The sequence below is a fragment of the Solanum verrucosum genome, unplaced genomic scaffold (assembly GCF_900185275.1).
Source record: "Solanum verrucosum unplaced genomic scaffold, falcon-dt-bn FXZP01000208.1, whole genome shotgun sequence".
Lineage (NCBI taxonomy): Eukaryota > Viridiplantae > Streptophyta > Magnoliopsida > Solanales > Solanaceae > Solanum > Solanum verrucosum.
Window position 1 is genome coordinate 1,829,515 of NW_026020329.1, and position 18,727 is coordinate 1,848,241.

Consider the following 18,727-nt stretch of genomic DNA (forward strand, 5'->3'; position numbering starts at 1 on the left):
CACAATTATTTTCATCTCTTCTTATTATTTCCCCTTGAGAAGCACTAGCATTGCTAAGACTTTTAGATGCACCAATACTGTTTCCATTATTGTTCTTGTTCAACCTCTTGAACGATAACAAGTAGCCGTTCACTTTCATGTCTAAATAATTTGAACGCAACAAGAATTCAGATTATAACGATAATTTTCACAAATTTAAGATATTTGATTGCTCTTTGAAATTGAATCTGACGTCGTATGAATTCTCAAATCAATTGGTTTCTTGACTTGGTTTGTTTTTTTTTTTTTTTTTTTTGAGATAATATAGATGATGAATTTGATGAGCTAATGAGGGGTTTTGGTAACTATATATATAAGGTTGTGGAATAAAGGTATTTATAGAAAGTGTATGAATAACTTCACGTGATTGTGTGTTAATAAATAATCGTGCATTTATCTTTTTATTCTCATCTTATACTAGGAACAAATAGCCAAATCTTCTAGTTCATATTAACCGATGCTATTATCTTTTTATTCTTATCTAAAATAAATGATGTTTCACGTGAAATTTAAAAAATTAATTAGAAATTACGTAAAAGATGTGTATGTATTTGTCAATATTATTTTAGATTGTCGAATTGAAGCAAACACTTCCTTCTTCTTTCAGGGTTTACACCCTTCTTTTGAACTTAATCGAACACAATAATTTTTTCTTAAATAATGTATTTATGATAATAAATTCATTAAATATGTAGAAATATTAAATTTATTACTAACCCAACCATTATTGCTTGACCTAATTATCTTAAATTTCAAAATCCGTAAAGTTGAAATTCTACTTTTGCCTCTACGACACTACATAAGTGAGGCCTTTCATACCTTTTTATTATGATCTAAAATAAATAATGTTTCATATGATTAAAATGGTATTGATTATTTCTTCCAAAAATTTTCTTATTTAGATTTTATGTAATTAAGAGTTTATATTTAAGTAAAAGTGATTTAGTACAAACAGGAATTTACTTTCTAAAAATAAGTTGGTTTTTAAGGAGTATATCGAACTAAAAGCATCACTTAATACATATGGACCGAAAAGAATAACATTTCATGTTAATTATTTTAAATTAATAATTTTTATATATTGATAAAAATAGATTTTAAGATAAATATTATGCTTAGCCTAAACTGTTGATGATAACCTACAGTATCAACTATATTAGCTCCACACTTGCATCGATATTTTGAGATTGTGTAAATTAATGATATTAGTCTTCTATTTGTTGGTCAAATGGAAAAGATAATATTTGCTAACTAATCAGAGTTTTTAACTAATTACTATTTAATAAATGTGAATGATTTTAAGCAAATATACAATGTTGTTAACAGGTATGTTTAAGATCATTCACATTTCAGTGAGGTTCATGAAAAAAATTTCTGGACTTCATCTATATTTTTTGTTTTTTCGTTTATTTTTATTTGTTTACTTTGAATTTTACATACTTTTTGAATCAATGATTAATATGAGTATTTCATTACTATTTTATAGATATTCAACTTGTATGTTATATGCTCGATTGCCAAAATATACTATCTACAAAACAATTTTGATTGAAAATATTTTCTAGAAGTTCTATCGAAAATAATTTTTTTATTCTATGAAGACAGAGATAAGGTCCGTACACACATCACCTTTCTCAATCCTTTATATATTGATTATGTTGTTATTACTATAACATATTTGTATTTTGAATTTACTTTATTATCGAACAATTTTAAAACTCACCAATTAAATTCTAGAAAGTAAAAATTGATTAATTTGATCATAAAAGTTTAAAAAAATAAAATAAATTGAAGTAGATTCTTTTACCAATAATTGACTTGATATCTTTCAAAATTGTTAAAGCTTTTAGCGACACTAATTTTATAAAGTTTTAATTCTAAATACTCATACAAAAAGAAAAATTATATTATTATCGCTAAATAATTACCACATAATCATTTATTTGTTGCAGTGTGCATACACCTTTATTCCCAAGAGCAAGATAAAACTCCCAAGTCCCAATATTCAAGCTGTACCATAAAAGGAGCATGTAAAGTTTGAAAAAAAAAAGGAAAAAGAAAGAGATAAAAAGATTCTTCTATAGTCGACAATTTTTCATAAAAGTGTATCACTTACATGATTGTTGTTAGTTGTTACTCTCACAACATATAAATAAAATAAACACGATTCCAAGTAATAAAGTGATAAGATTAAATATTGAGAATTTGTGATTAACTATTTATAAAATTTACCTTATCTAGTCAAGAAACATGTTTAAGATGATATTTTATATTATCGGTAAATTTGTAACTACTAAAGATTCCATGGGATATCTACCTGTTGTGTTTGAATTTTTCAACTAGTTTGACTAATTAATTTATTTGAGTTAGTACTCGATATATATGGTTAATTTTATTCTATTGGAACATGGTTTACTTTATCATACTCCCTCTCTGTCCACTTTTAATTGTCATATTACGCTTTTCGAAAGTCAGGTTGACTAATTTTCCAAGCTAAATTAAATTACATTAATTCGATATTTTAAGAAAAAAAATATAGATATTAAAAACTATACGAAAAGTACTATAAGTTGCATATCAATACGATGAAAAATGCATCGTAAAATAGTAATCAAAGTTTCTATAATTTAACTCTAAAAAAGAAAACTACTACAATTAAAAATGGACAAAGAAAATAGTTCTCAAGAAAAGGTAAAATTCATAGACAAAAAATATTTTTGTTTATTGCGTGATATAAATGTCAAATTCTGCTTTTAAATAAAGTTAGAATTACTCGGAAATATAGATGCCGCTCCTTTCTTTGTAAATGACAAAAGACTTGCTTAATATAAAATACAAATCCTTATATAGAGGAACTTTCGCAAATAGTCATTATAATAAATTTAATTATGTTCCATAGCTATAGTTTGCATATTTACAGGTTGTAGCTATAGTTTAAGCTGCCTCGCTTATATAATTCGCGGATTTGTATAATTCACAGGTTTATATAATTCACGATACATTTGTATAATTCAGTTATTTTTGTACAAACCCGAAATAACGAATTTATACAACTACAAACATCAGAAATGTAAACAGTTATACAAACTTTATTATACAAATTCTGCATTATACAAAAGTTATACAAATTATATTGTACAAATTCCGAATTATACAAAAATGTGAATTATACAAAACTAAAAAGCTAAGCAGCGTAATTATAGCTAAAAGTAGGTCACAAATTGTAATTAAGGCAAACTATATCTATGTTAAGTAATTAACTAGTATATGTTTGCTTATACGCGTAATTTTCCCTTATATTTATATATATAAAAGAAAAAATTACCTAAATACACATTTTATTTTATCATAATCTCTAAAATTCCCTACAATTTAAAAAAATTCAAAAATCTCCTCTCAGATATATTACTCTCCTCTCTCGCTATACATTCTAATCCCCTTCTCTGATACATCTCTCTTATCTAGTCTAAAGCAATCAAACAAGTTGTGGAACATTGCATCATCCAGATAGGTGACAGGGTGTTGTTAAAAGCACAGATCATCAACCAATAAAATAAAATAAAAAGAACACAAACAAAGTATACAAACAAAGAGAGAGTAAAATAAGCAATTAGTTCGTTAATCTTAAAGCCTACAACTTTATATGAGTTGGTCAATCTTCCAAAATAATTTATTCAGATCCAGTCTTTATATATATGAGAAAATGACAGAAATGGTCCCTTCTGTTTGAGGTCATAGATTCAAAATATATTTTTTAAACTTTCTCAAAGATTAATACTTTTTATTTCTGCTAAATATATATATCGAACTTTGTTTGTTAAATTTAACAAGAATAGTAAAAAAAAAATATCCTAAATATCAAGAAAATCTCATCAAATTTTAAAAGGGAAAAGAACACGTGTCCCCAAAAAGAAAACTATTTATAAATGGTTGTTTTACTGCTTGATACCATCAAAGTATATATGTACTCTGGTCGTATCAAAGAGGAAGAAGGGTGTTTCAGTGAAAACATTACTCAATTATTGTTTGATACCATCAGAGAGTATATATACTCCGATAATATCAAGGATGAAGAAACAATGGTTCAATGAATAGAACAAGGGACAGTCGAATAAATAGTTTGAGTCGTGGATCCAATCAAAGTAAATATTTTGGGTTGAGTTCAATTTAAATAAGTAATTTGCCTAATGAGTCCAATATGTGTAGTTATCAGCTCCCACCAATTTCTTCTTCTACTTCTTCATGATTTCCCGCAAATCTAACAAATCAAGTTTGATAAAAATTTGATTAGAACTAAAAGTATTTAACTTTTCTTGAAGTTAAAAGATCCAAATTGTGAGATTATTTTAAAGTTACCCACGAGCAACAAAGACATTTTTTGTCATTTTCTCATCTTGATATCAACCTAATAAATATATATTAGGTGTGATATTACATAAGCTTATTCTTCTTATATTATTTTTAGTTATATAATCACTGATAGTGAATTATTGCATATCTGTTATTTTTTCCATGTGCAAAAATCTTTGTTCTACAAGACTTTGATACCAATCCAATTATCGTATTGTCAACCCTTTTGTCTTAAGTAGCTTTAAATAATCTATGAGTTGGACATAAATTATTTGCTGTTTTATTCAACTATCAAGTGTTTATTGGTTGTCTACTAGTATATGATTCTACTTAATTAGTTGTCCTAAACTTTTATGTTTAATAATGTAAGCTTACCAGCAAGTTGTTGTGTGGTCATTTTCGGATCTTACAAACACAGAATGCTTTTGTGTATCAACTTCTTATAAGTGAACCACTAAAAAAAAATGAAATTGATGATAAATTCCATCGCTAATCTATCGTTCAGTTACTTCTAGATCTATTCAAAAACATTTCAATAATATGTTGCAAATTCGTTGCTAGATAAAATTGATACATGTCTGAGCAAAATGTCACATTCTAAATAGCATCTTTGTTGGTGAAGATTCAATTTCCACTTACAATTTCTTACCCCGTCAATCGAAGCAAGAGATAATATACCTTGATATTATTGAGTTTGATTTGAAGCATTGTTCCATCTCAATTGAAAAGGCAACAACATCTCAATGTAGGATACTTGTCCGAGCAAAATATCACATTGTATTTACTAAAGACTATAATTATTGTAGTTTGGTGAATGATCCAGCTAAAATGTTTGACAGATGAGCTTTTTCTTTTCGAGAATTCATAAGTTTTAAAATGACAGAGGGTGTGTTTGGTATAAACGGGAAAATGTTTTTCTTATAAACCAAGTGGATTTCTAACTTATTTTTTCATATTTGGTTGGTGAATAGAAAATATTTTTAATGTTTAGTTGATGAATGGAAAATATCTTTTATTTTTGGCTTGAGACTAGAAAATACTCTTTAGAAAAATAATTTTACCCGACCATCAAACCCAAACTAGGACAAGACACCGATCACCAAAATTCGATCCTGAGATCTAACCCATGACCTGACCTAGACTTTTGACTCAGGACATGACCCAGGAAATTATTTTTCAAAAACAATTTTTTTAAGGAAAAAAAAAATTGACGGAGGGGGCGGGGGGGGTGCAGAGGGTCAGGGTGTGGGGTGGAGTAGGAGGTAAAAAAAAACTTAAAATTTGAAATATTTTTCTAAAGTAATTTTTAATTTTTTGTTTGGTGGAGCGGGGGGAGGCATATTTGAGGGTAGAGGATAGGGGTTAAAATATATTTGAAACTTAAAATATAAGAAAACTTAAAAATTTTAATTTTTTGTTTTGACAGGGAGGTCAGGTTCGGGGTATGGGGTAGGGTAAGAAAAATATTGAAGGATGAAGTAAATTTTCGAAAAATGTTTTTCTTAACTTTTGAAGGGAAGTCATTTTCCTTAATAAAATGAGTTGATTTGAAAAACATTTAAACCTGGAAAAAATTTAAAAACAATATCCATAAAATATTTTCCTTCGTACCAAACATATGTATCTTCCTGTAAAGGATAGTACAACTATAAAATATGAAATGAATACAAATAAAATAAAAAAAATGGAGAAGGGGGTTACTGATAATAAAACATACAAAAATTGTACGTATATCTCGAACAGCTTTAAATTTTGAACAAAGTTGTTCGATATAGGAATAAGGTGAGATATTCCAAGATTAAGTTTATAATTAATTTACTTTTTATTTGGTATTGTTAAATTATTCACAAGTCATGACTGGTTAATATGATTTATCTATGTTGTTAAACAAAATGTTCTTTAAGTTTGCAGCTCCAATTATGATCAAACCAAATCAAAACTAACCACCCCATAAAATTTACTGGAAGACTTGTACAGTTACTCACTATAAAGCTCAAGCCTCGAGCAGTAATATTCGAATCATACTCTTAAATACTCGAAGCATCAAACTATGGGTGGGGAGTGGAGAGAGAAGGGAAATTCAACGATATACAGAACTTGCCCCGGAAAAAAGTATCACTATATAAGTTGGATATAAAAGACAACTATGCTTGCGCGAAGCAATGCCAAATACCAATTTAAATGAAATTAATACCTCACTGAAAGAACACTATCCTTCATTGCCCTGTTCATCATGATCAGGCTGATCATGGCCTGAACCGTAGTTCATCCATGGTAACATAGACTCGAGCAAGACAGCAATTGCATTTCGATCTGTCAGATCTTGGAGACGGTGGTTTGCAGGCTGTGCATCATTTGGCACTTCTCCCCTCGGGTCAACCATGAAATTTTGCAAGTTATCAGGAGGCAAAGTCTGAACTGAATCAGAGAAATCTGATACCAGCAAGTGAGAATACCTGGCAATAGTAGAAAGACAAATTTTAAGCCCCACATGCATGAAAGGTATGTGTAGACAGACAGTTAATGAGTAGTGAACTGAAGAAATACTGCAACATGGGGAATACAAGCAACACCAAAAAAAAAGTTTCATTGATGAGAAGGGCAGGGTGATAGGTAGTACTCACTCATTTTTCTCAGATGAAAACGCTTCTTTTCTCACACATGTCCAGTCTCTGGCATAAGTCCCATCATTCTGCAATGTCTCAATCACCGAAAGTGCGGCATCCCTAAGAAACTTCTGGAGGTCAGGAAGCCTCCATATAATGTAGCTCCTTTCGACATATATATTGATCAAGTGGTCTAAGGAGGGTGTCCCTGTTTGATCAGAGCTAAAGAAATTGTGCTTGATTATGCTAGTCCAGGCTTTATCCTTTAAAGGTACCTTCGACACCAACTTTTTCAAGACTGAAGGATGTAGCATCAATGCCTGCTTCATAAGATCTGCTGAAGAAGCTTTTAAATCTTCTGCCTTTATCTCTTTAGCATGTTCATCATTTTCGACATAGTATCGGCACACAGCAAGAGAATAGGAGAAATTTGGAAATAACCACAAAGAATTATCACTCTTATATTGCTCAGAGAACTGTTCAAGCCATGTATACTCCTCCGCTCTTAAAGAATAGTAGTCAATGCAGAACAAGACACCCATTGGATCGTCTGGATCTAGTAGAAGCAACAATTTGCAGAGCTCAAGGGCAGACCGATGGCAACCACGTCTATCCATGTTTTTCATGTGGGAGAAAAGCACAGAGAACAACGGTTTGTTGATTTCACAACTAAACTTAAGTTGACAGTTGCCCATTAAAGGAGTGAACATTGGATGCCAAGCACATTCCAATGCATACAGACATCTTGCAGTACAATCAGCCGACATTTGCTGTTCACCACTGAATTTGTAATATTCAGCTAATGTAATAAGTGAATCAACATGATACGGATGATGCAACAGAATGTTCACGATACCATTAAAATCATGAACTGCCTTGGCACTTTCAAATGCTTTCTGGGCTTGGCTATAGGATGATGTATGTACATACCTAGGAACACAATATGAATCCAGTTAGTTTACACTTTTACACAATAAATCCATCTTCCAAGACAAGAAGCAGTATCATCAAATGAAATAAAGATATAGGGCTGAAGCTTCAACTCTTAAAGTTTTTAGTTTCATGGGTCAAAGTAAGTTGAGCAATTTAGCCTGAATTAAACAATAATCAAAAAACTTAATTAATCATAACGCGAAGGAATCAAGATGCTGAAATCCATTTATTTCAATCGGCCACTCATATATAGGCTCTCTTTCCAGTTGTTGGAATATACTAAAAGCAAAAAGTGGCGAACTTTCATGCAGTACACAGTTTTGCACGAGTTAAAGCCATTCAGTAATCTGTAGGCAGGATATTATTTTGAGAGCATGAAAATATATTTTAAAAAATAATAAGGTAAGATAATACATTAAAATCTATTTCAAGAACAGTATTTCAGATGATAAGATAAATAGAAACACTAGGCATGTAGCTCAAATTAGTACTCAGTGTTGTTTTAATAGTCTTTAAAGCTTTAACTTATAAGTCAACGATAATACATTAAAATCTATTTCAAGAACAGTATTTCAGATGATAAGATAAATAGAAACACTAGGCATGTAGCTCAATTTAGTACTCAAGTTGTTTTAATAGTCTTTAAAGCTTTAACTTATAAGTTGTTGACGTCAAAATCAATTCCACTACAGTTGATTGGTGGATGCTATAGGATCATGAAGTTCCAAACTTGCAACAATTTTCTATTAGAGTTCCAACGTTAACTTGTAGCTCATTCGGATGCGAAAGAATTTGGAGTGTGTATGAACATATGAGAAGCTATATTACATTATTACAAAAGTAAACTGTATCTCGATTATCCTAAGTACTCCTATTAATTACTTTCTACAACTTATGTGCAGATTAATACTAAAAAGAGGAATATGCTCGCAATACCATTCCAATTTGTTTGGATAATATTGATGAAGCAAATGAATGGTTAACTAGAGCCCCTCAACATCATAAAGAAGGAGAAGTGTATGAAGGAGAAGATCTCACTTATTTACCATGTTGCTATGGCAAGTGGTGTTAAGGAGGGTTCAGGGGGGAGTACTTTAAGGAGCGAGGGAAGAGTAGCTACAAGTTCAAGAACCCTAGTTGATGAAGCCTATGATGATGAAGAAGATGATGACCAATATAATAACATGATGACACTTGAATAGTTTGGAGTTCTTGTTGAAGAATAGGATGTTGCTCCATTGCTTAATATGTTATGACTCATGAGGATTATTGAATTTCTAGTTCTACATCTATTATTTATTTTAATTTAAGAGCTGAGAGATTTGCTAAATATGTTATTTCTATTGAGTTCTTGGCTATTCATCTATCAAAATTAAATATTTTAAATTTTTGTATTAAATTGCACTTCAGTTGAAAAAAACATGTACTCCCTCTGTCCCTAATTACTTGTCCACTTTTGAATTGACACACATATTAAGAAAACAATTAATGACATAGTGAGTTTACCATTTTACCCTTATTAATTATGATGAAGTGGATGAAAAGTTCTACATTTTTCAAAGTAATTAGTTATTTAATTGAGGGTATAATAGGTAAAAAAAAATTGTTCTTTCTTGATTTGTCAAAATGGACTAGTAATTAGGGACAACTATAAAAGGAAAAGTGGACAAGTAATTAGGGACAGAGGGAGTATTTCTCTTCATGCTTCTCGATTCGAGGAAGCGAGCCCTTGTTGCCTTTTTTCACTTCTCTCTCTCCAAAACACTGGGTAGTCCAATAAAAAATTACAGAACTGTTTAAAATTTGTTAACCCAACCCGATACCGATAAACCAATACAATTTTGTCAATCTGATTTATCAACTAAACCAGGTTTTGCACACCCCTAGCTGATACCAGTATTATTATTATTACTCTCCTACTATCTTATGCTTCAATTTTATCATTATTTATTGTTTCCTTTTGCTTCAATTATCGTACTATTTGTTGTTGCTACTATTTCTTATCTCCATCATTTTCACTATTTTATCTATTATATTTCCTTTCCAACTGATTTTGATATGCTTTACTTGATTCGAGATTCTATCGGAAATAATCCCTCTAACTTCACAAGGCAGGAGTAAGTTGCGTACAGACTACCCTCACATTGCACATGTTGTTGTTGGTATTCAATTTAAACCCCTTTTCATTTGATGTTCAACGGAGGCAAGGTCATAACTATTCTACTAGCTTATACTAAGCAATGCATAATCAGACTCAGAAAAACTCAGAATGGCAGCATATAAATGCAAAGAGATCATATTTATGGAAGTTATAGACAAAGAAAAAAAGTAAATAATGATATATGCATTAACATACATTTAGATTATGCAGCTTTGATTTCTTACACAAAATTATTGTGATTGTTTAGGAAATACAAATAGACTAAGCTACTCCATTATGCAAATTATTTGCATAAGATTTTGTGGTGGAATTTACTATAGAAGACAACATCCATTTTTTTGGTTTTGCCTTGCTTTTTATTTTGCCCATCTTCTAAAAAAAGTTGCATCCATTTTTTAAGATAAGACAAAATATCAACCAAAAGAAAATTACAAGGAACACAGGTAGCAAGTCAACTTTAAAGGTTAACATATTTCCTAGAATTTGCTAAACTAATACTACTTAATATGTTATCATAAACCATCCAGAGACAAATTACAAAAAGAACATGTTGTTAATGGTGAAAACTTTTAGTTTTCTTTACTCTAAAATATGGTCTAAATGTTTCTAATAGTGTTTTATCTAGCACAATAAATTGGAAGTCCAAGGCTATGCCTCATCCTGCATTAATACCCCTATTCCACTAGCAAAAGCATATAAAATTGACATGTCAATACTATCAAGAAAAGCAATGACATTTACCTAAAATCAGATATCCCATCTCTGGTTTCCACAAGTTCCATCGACAGTGATCCATCCCACTTTGGCCAATGTTCTAAAGGACAAACAAGAATAGTCTTTCGATGGTTCTGACTCCCACGTCTTCCACCTCTTGACTGTCTAGAACTTCCAGTTTGATGACCTTTTTCGAATGAATTCACCACTTTAGAACCAAATATCCTTCGAAGTTCATTTTCTGCATTAAGAAATTTTGGGTCCACTTGTAAGACAGAAGATGTACACTGCTTGACCACTTTTCCTCTGCCATTTAAATTTCTCAGATTATATTTTCCAGTATCAGGAGCAACATGCTCCAGATGACAAGAATCGTCTTCAATTGATAACTGTTCTAATGACTCATTCCAAGAGTTCCCTTTATCCTTAGCTCCTGGTTGTGACTTCTCCTTGTTTTTCTTCTTTTTCTTTTTCTTAAATTTGCTATCTGACAACACAAATGCTTCAGGAGTGGTTTTTTTGGTGGACGATTGCTTCTCATTGCCGTTCTCAATTGAGGATCCGTCATTGATATCTGCATTGTTTTCCTGCAGCATAAATCCATCATTAGGCACAACTACTGTCAACTAAGTATAACTGCACAAGGATTTATTTATTTATTTGCAAGAAATTTTCATGTAAAAAAGGTCATTTTACAGATTACAAAGTCAACTTAAAATATTTGTACGGCAAAAAATTAAACGAATTTAGTGAAGGGAAATCATAGCACTAGAGTTTCAGCAGAAAAAGAAGCTACATATTAATGTTCTAAAGAGAGCAAAGGAATTTCAAAGCCAAGGGGAATCCTTCTTTTCAAGAAAATGAAGAGGTTGGCACCTCGTTCCCGTGCTAGAGAACGCAACCAAGAAGAATTCATGAAGAAAAAAAAAATAGGAAGAGAATTCAAAAAGGCTAGCTTCTGTCTATAATTTTGATAGATTTGATTTTTAAATAGTCAAATTGGGATGGGAGCAGAGTTTGGAAAACTAGGGTTACTAAAATTAAGAGCATACCCAGTTGTACCAAATCTATAGTCCTTATGTCTACAGTGAAGACCAGACGATTATTATCTCCACTCCGTGCCTACACATAACACCAACTTACCATGGTATCCCCCCCTCAATTTATGCACCCTAAACCACACACCAAAAGTAAGAACAGTTACACATCTCACAGAGCGAGCAGCGAAAGAATGGCATGATGCAGAAGGATGCAACAATCAAGCAAAACATACATCTTCAAATCTTATTTCTCTTCTGGGAATATAAATATCAGTTTCCTGTAACTGGTAACTTATTTTGTTGTCATTTTTTCTTGCAATCCTTCTATGACTAACTTCCCTTCTAAGTTGAGGGTCCATTGGAAACATCCTATCTACCCCACAAAAGTAGGGATAAGGTTTGTACACATCTTACTTTTCTCAGATCCCACTTGTTGGATTACACTGCATACATTGTTGTTGTTGTAAATAAAAGATAAATGAACTCAAACTCAATGATCTACATTTTCTTATGTACGACATGGATTTATCCTTTTTACTTATTCAACAAAAGTGTGGAAGGAGGAAAGAGCAGAGTAGTGAGATTACTTGGTTTTGATGACAAGGGAGCAATGAAAAAAGAATGAAAAAGAACCCTTCGGGGTGGCCCTGTTGGAGGTCTCAAGTTCGAAACCCCTTGCCAGCAAAAGCATGGGGTTTGCCTTCTGGGTCGAGCTCGTCGCACTTGGCTTGCCTAGTGCGGGTTACCTCTCCTATGTTGTTTGCGAGCTATTGCATATGAGCGGGGTTTTTAACCTGTGCGCACCCAAAGGGTAGCGGTTGCAGGTTTCCCTTGTCATCAAAAAAAAAAAAGGATGAAAAAGCACGAAAGCCATTTGAACCGGAGAAATAATTCAAGGATAAATTGAGCAAGTATTTCCTTTTGAATACCTTTTTTGAGGAATAGGGATGGAAACAAACGAAGAAGTCATCCTTAAACATCAAGTTGGAGACAAAAGATATGTTTGAGTAATGCATGCTACACAACTCAAATTATACACAATTCTCCATCAAACTTGACCATCAAGACATCACGGTAGTCTCTACATCAACAATAACATACCTAGTGCAATCCCACAAGTAGGGGACTGTGGAGGGTGACATGTACGCAGACCTAGCCTTTACATCATGATAGTTTCTATTCCACCAAATATACAAGTGAAACTCAAAAGTTCTTTTAAAGCTTTCTACACCATTCTCAGTACATGCAAAGATGCTTAATATGTCATAGTTGACACTTGGACATTAAATCCAACATTCGATTGTAACTTGTCACTTTCAAGGTGTTTGACATTCATCTCAATGTCCCTAAATTTTAATCCCCATCCTCCAGTATGCCAAGACAGAAAGCAAAAGCTTATCTTCATGTCAGGACATTTACATAAGCCACACCACTTCATCTAAAGCCCAACTTAAGGTATCAGGAAAAAACTAATGCATATGCACCAATTTAGAATTGTCAACTGATCACTTTAAGGCTATTCTCTATTGTTCCCATATGAATCCTACCGACATAATTGACCCTATAATCAAGGTTGGACTGTCTCTAAATTTTTGTACATACATACTATGCTCGAAATTGCACCGACTACTAATATGATGAATTAGCATCTACATTCACACACTTATTTTGGTACTAGCAGTTACTTTTGCTTGATGTAGTAAAAAAAGTGGCACTAGGGCAAAGGCAATAGTCGGAAGCAATTCAATTAAATATCAAGAAAGGAATTATGGTGGCGAATAAAAATCAATAGATTGTGAAAAAAGTTCTATGAAACAAATCAAGAATGGAACTTACAAGGCTCACAAATCAAAACCTTTTTTATCCTAAAACTCATACACAAACCCCGTCAACAACTTCATGTTATACATATGTTCTTATATATCCATCTTCCTCACTTCAATAGGAATCTTATACCCAAAACAACTAACTATTAAGTACCATGAATTGTCAAACAACCTTTTTAGGTTATTCCCTGTTCTTTACATGTTCATATTCCTTATTTGAATTGCAATCTTAAGCATCATAATTCCTAGCATCATGGGATGGCCCATCAAATTCATTTCAACACATAGAATTCAGGAAGTTATTCACATCCCTTTGTTTTCTACCCTAATTTCATTGATTTCTCACTAACAAGATTCGAAGTCTAAAACTTACGTATCTCATACGAGAGGGAAAGGCCCAAGGGCATGGAGAGTGGCCCCCTTAGCAAGCATGTGGGTTATTTTGGAAAGAGAGAAATAGGAGGGATTTTGAAGGAGTGGAGCAAGCTTTTTAAAATTTGCGAAGTAGTTTTTTGTCTCTAGTTTCCTTTGGGTGTACTTCGAGGTCCCTATGTGTTTAGAGGATTGGACCTCTTTTGCTGAGAACCATATTATGGCGTAGATACTCTTTTTGGTATATGGCTAATGGCTTGGCTTGTAGGCGAGGTTACCACAATTGTTAATAACATTCAAAAAAATTACATATTGCCCTACTTAACCATAAATCTAGGGTTGGGTTATATTTACTCGCACACTTATTCTTGGCACTTGCAACTTTATATTTGTGGTTAACACGGTCACAAAAAATGGGTATATTCTTTTTTTGGTCGAAAGTAACATTTTAATTCAACCAAGTGTGTAATTACAAAACTGTAGTTCTTTAAACTCCAGAACTAATCCTCAAAGCTTACCTCTTCCTATACTAGGCTAGATTACAAAATTATATGGGTAGGATAACTACTCAATGGGCCCAATATGTCTGCATCTCAAACAGGACGCTCTCTATGAGATGTAATCTTCCACTGTATGATGGGAATTTTGTTGTCCAATTCTTGATTCTCGCTATCATCTTTTCTATAATATGCATGCACTGCTGAATAACTAGCTTCTTGGAAGAGAGGGGTACCCCCAAATATTGATAAGGCATTTCCCCTTTTGAGAATAGCATATCACTGATGATTTGATCCTTGAAGCTCCGAGAAACTCCTGCCAGATATATTGAACTTTTTTCTAGATTTTCTTGTAGTCCAGATACTTGGGAGAAGTGTTGAAAAGCTTGTATAATTAGCTGTATAGATTTTTTATCGACTCAGCAACACATTAAAAGATCATCAGCAAAATAGATATACACTATTTGAAGTCTCTCACGCCTGGGATAATAGATGAAATTTGGGTTGTGTCTAAGTTGCTTCAAGGATCTGTTCAAGTACACCATGGCTAGGACAAAGATGTAGGGAAACATTGGGCCACCCGCCCGTTTGGATTCTCTTAAAAAAAAGTAGCTTTTAAGTCAAAAATAAAAAATCAAACTTAAATGACTTAAGTCAAAAAATAAAAAGTAGGGGGAGGCCTACTTTTGGTTTTTAAGTTATTTTCAACCTTGCCAAACACTTCCTAATTTATTTTAAGTCATTTTTGACTTATTTTAAGTTATTTTTTATATTTACCAAACACTTTAAGAAGTAAAAAACTGACCTAAAAGTAGGTTTGACCAACTTTTAAACCAATCCAAACACCCTCTTAGTCCCTTTTTGCTTGGAACTTAGGAGCCATCCCAGCATTGATAATCAATGCATACTGGACAATAGTTACACATTCCATTATCTATTTCACAAATTTACCAGGGAAGCCAAATTCAATCAACACCATTCTCAGAAATCCCGAGTCCACAGAGTCATAAGCTTTCCTTATATCCACTTTTACTATACATCTTGGAGAGACTCCCTTTCTAGAGTAACCTTTGACTAGTTCATGAGCTATAATCACATTGTCAAGTATACTCCTCCCCTCAATAAATGTAGATCGTGAGGACCCTACCAGATAATCTACCACTATTTTGAGTCTGGAGATAAGGACCCTAGCTATCAATTTATAGACAGTCATACAACATGCTATGGGTCAGAACTCTTTAACATAAGTGGGGTATGGTACTTTGGGAACGAGAGTCACTGTGGTACAATTCATAGCAGACAACAATTTTCCATTTTCAAAGGATTGCTTATAGCACCTCCTCACCTATTGTCCCCAGGATGTTTTAAAGAATTCAGCTAGAAACCCATCAATGCCTGGGACTTTGTCCAAGGGTAGCTTTTTAAGAGCTAATAATACCTCCTCCCTGGTGATCTCCTTCATTAGTTTCATTTGTTGATCTTGTGTAAGGCATGGTCCATCTCCGGCAATGTTGATATCGAGACTGGCCATTTCAGCTGCTTGTATTCCCAACAGGTTCTTGAAGAACAGTAGGAACTCTTGTTGTATCTGTGTCTGTTCAGTTAGTAGGTCCCCAGCTTCAGTGCTAATACTGGCCACCTTCTTTCTAGCTTGTCTTGCCTTCATGAACGCATGAAAAACTGTGTTTGAATCTCCATTGGATATTCAAGGATCTCTAGATCTCTGTCATAAAACCCTTTACCTGAATAATTGACCATTCTTAAAGTTTTACTAACAATGTTCTCTCCTTGCTAATTAGCTCAAGGTTGAATAGATCATTCTGTAATTGTGCCTAAACTATTGCAAGTTGGTCGTGCAATGTTTCAACCTTCCTGTCCAGCTGAGTCATTTCCCTGTTCATGTCTGGCTTGTTGTTCAATTAACTTCAATTTACTCCAGACACTATACATGGTGTGACCATTTATGGATTGGTTCCAGCTATTTTGCACTATCTCCTTGAAGTCCTTTTTATGCAATAGCTCATTATATAATCTGAATGGCCTTGGTAATATTTGTAGAGTGACCTCAGAGTAGATCACAATCGGAAATGGGTATATTCATCTATTCATCTTCTTTACCTAAATAGGGTTCTTATATATCAAAAACAACTAATGTGAATACACCATTTAGAATTGTCAAACAACATTTTAAGGGCATAACCATTCAAATATATTCATCTTCCTCACTTGAATCACAATCTTAAGCAACTTAATTCCATCTTCATGGAGTGGCGCTCCGAATCCATTTTTCAACACACATAATTCAGGAATCCAATCACATCCATTTGCTCACCTAGTTTGTTCACATCTAGATAACAAATTCGAAGTGGTCTATAGCTTAATGCCTTAACCATATATCTAAGGTTGGATTCTGTTCATCGCAAACTTTTTCTTGGTGCTTTCAGCTTTATATTTGTGATATATGTGGTCACAAAAAACAAGGGAGAAAAAGGAAGGAATAGTCACTTGAAGCAATTCTATAAAATCAATCAAGAATAGAATTGCATGGCTGATCAAATCAAAAGCCCTTTTTTTTCTAAAGCTAATCCACAAACTTCAGAAGCATCTTCAGGTTATACCATGTTCTTGTTTATTCACCCTCCTTACTGAAAAGGAATCTTATACATCAAAAACTACTAATGTGTATACACCAATTAGAATTGTCAAACAACCTTTTTAAGGGTAAATACCCAATTCTCACACATTCATTCTCTCTTCTTTTTTTTTTTAATAATGTTGGTTGTTCACATCACCTGTTACCCTCCTACCAACATATGTATTGGATAACTCTATCCTTGGGCAGAAGAAAAAAAACACCTAGAATTTTTTTTCGTGTGCTAGGATTTAACATGATCTCCAAAGTTTTCAGCCACTTCATCAACCGCCAGGCCCTGGCTGCTACTCGATTTGAATCCGAATTTCAAGCAGTTGCCCCAATCTTCACTGAACTGGAACACCCCTTTGCAGTCATCTCCCAACACAGATTTCACGAATTTGTTCAATTTGATTAAAGCTGTTCGCTTTACACCTTTTCAAGTATTCATGTTCCATCATATTCCAAGAATGACATTTGAAGTGATCTGTAGTTAACTTACTACCTTAATCTACCCTAAAATTATCAGGGTTTTGTTCATTCGCAAACTGAAATCAATTTTCTAGGAAATAAAATCAAACAATATGATTTAACCAAAATGACATAACTATCAAATAAAAAGCTTCTTTTTTTCGATAGTAACAACACAAACCTGGTCAACACCACCATCATCATCATCTTCGTCGTCAAGCAGATCGAAGGGATTACGGAAAGTACCGGAAGAAGGAGGAGGAGATTCAGATTCATCTTCGCTATTGATTAGTTGTTGAGTCTCAGGTGGTTCTTGTTCCTTCAAGATTTTCTTCATCAAACGAACCGACATTTTTTCAAGATTTATCAAGTTTCCCCAAATTCAATCTTTGTTTCTCCTTTCTTCTTCTTCTGTGTTTTAGCTGCCGAACAATTCCACCCTTCAATCTAATCCAAGGTTTAAATACAGATACTAATGCCAATTTTATTTTTATTTTTTATTTTTTATTTTATAAAAGAATTGATGCAAGTCGGCTAGTTTTTTTTTTCTTTTAAAAATCATTTTTCAACTTAAATTTTTTTTCTTTTGGGTTGTTATTGTTTTTCAAATTTTTGAAAATTCTAAAATTCAAGTGAAGTTAAATTTTGAATTTTGTTACCAAACTTGTTTTGTGGAATTGACACCGAAAATAGGTGAAAAGTATTGTCAAATGCTTCCGAACATTCGATATATGATTCAATATTTCTAAAATAGACATTATGCACTGAATTTTTAAAGTTCATCTGATACATAAATAAACTTTAATAGGATATATTTTGATATGAAAATTCAATAATTACGTATTAAAAAAAAGATATTGTAACAAAATATGTCCATAAGGGAAAAGGCATAGAATTCATCCTAAATTTGTCCCCAAAAATCAAATAACTTAAATACTCAAATTATTATGCCAATTTATTACATACATAATCTTGTTTAAGGTAATATTAATATTATCTTGGAAGTTGACATGGCAAATAAAGTGTCTTCACTTACTTTTAAGCGTGTAAGAAGAAGAAAAAAAATACTCCCTCCGTCCCATTTTA

The 18,727-nt window shown here is 32.6% G+C and overlaps 1 protein-coding gene and 1 long non-coding RNA gene across 3 annotated transcripts in view; both read right to left on the minus strand.

The window, feature by feature from the left end:
• LOC125836077 (uncharacterized) overlaps window positions 1–18,727 on the minus strand; it is a 405,731-nt gene that overhangs the window by 18,743 nt on the left and 368,261 nt on the right. The window lies entirely within an intron of this gene.
• On the minus strand, window positions 6,285–18,078 carry LOC125836066 (uncharacterized). Its single transcript, XM_049515151.1, has 4 exons — window positions 17,823–18,078; window positions 10,831–11,390; window positions 7,014–7,925; window positions 6,285–6,845 (listed from the first exon to the last, which is right to left on the minus strand). The coding sequence occupies exons 1-4, from the start codon at window positions 17,991–17,993 to the stop codon at window positions 6,599–6,601; spliced, it is 1,890 nt and encodes a 629-aa protein (XP_049371108.1). The 5' UTR covers window positions 17,994–18,078; the 3' UTR covers window positions 6,285–6,598.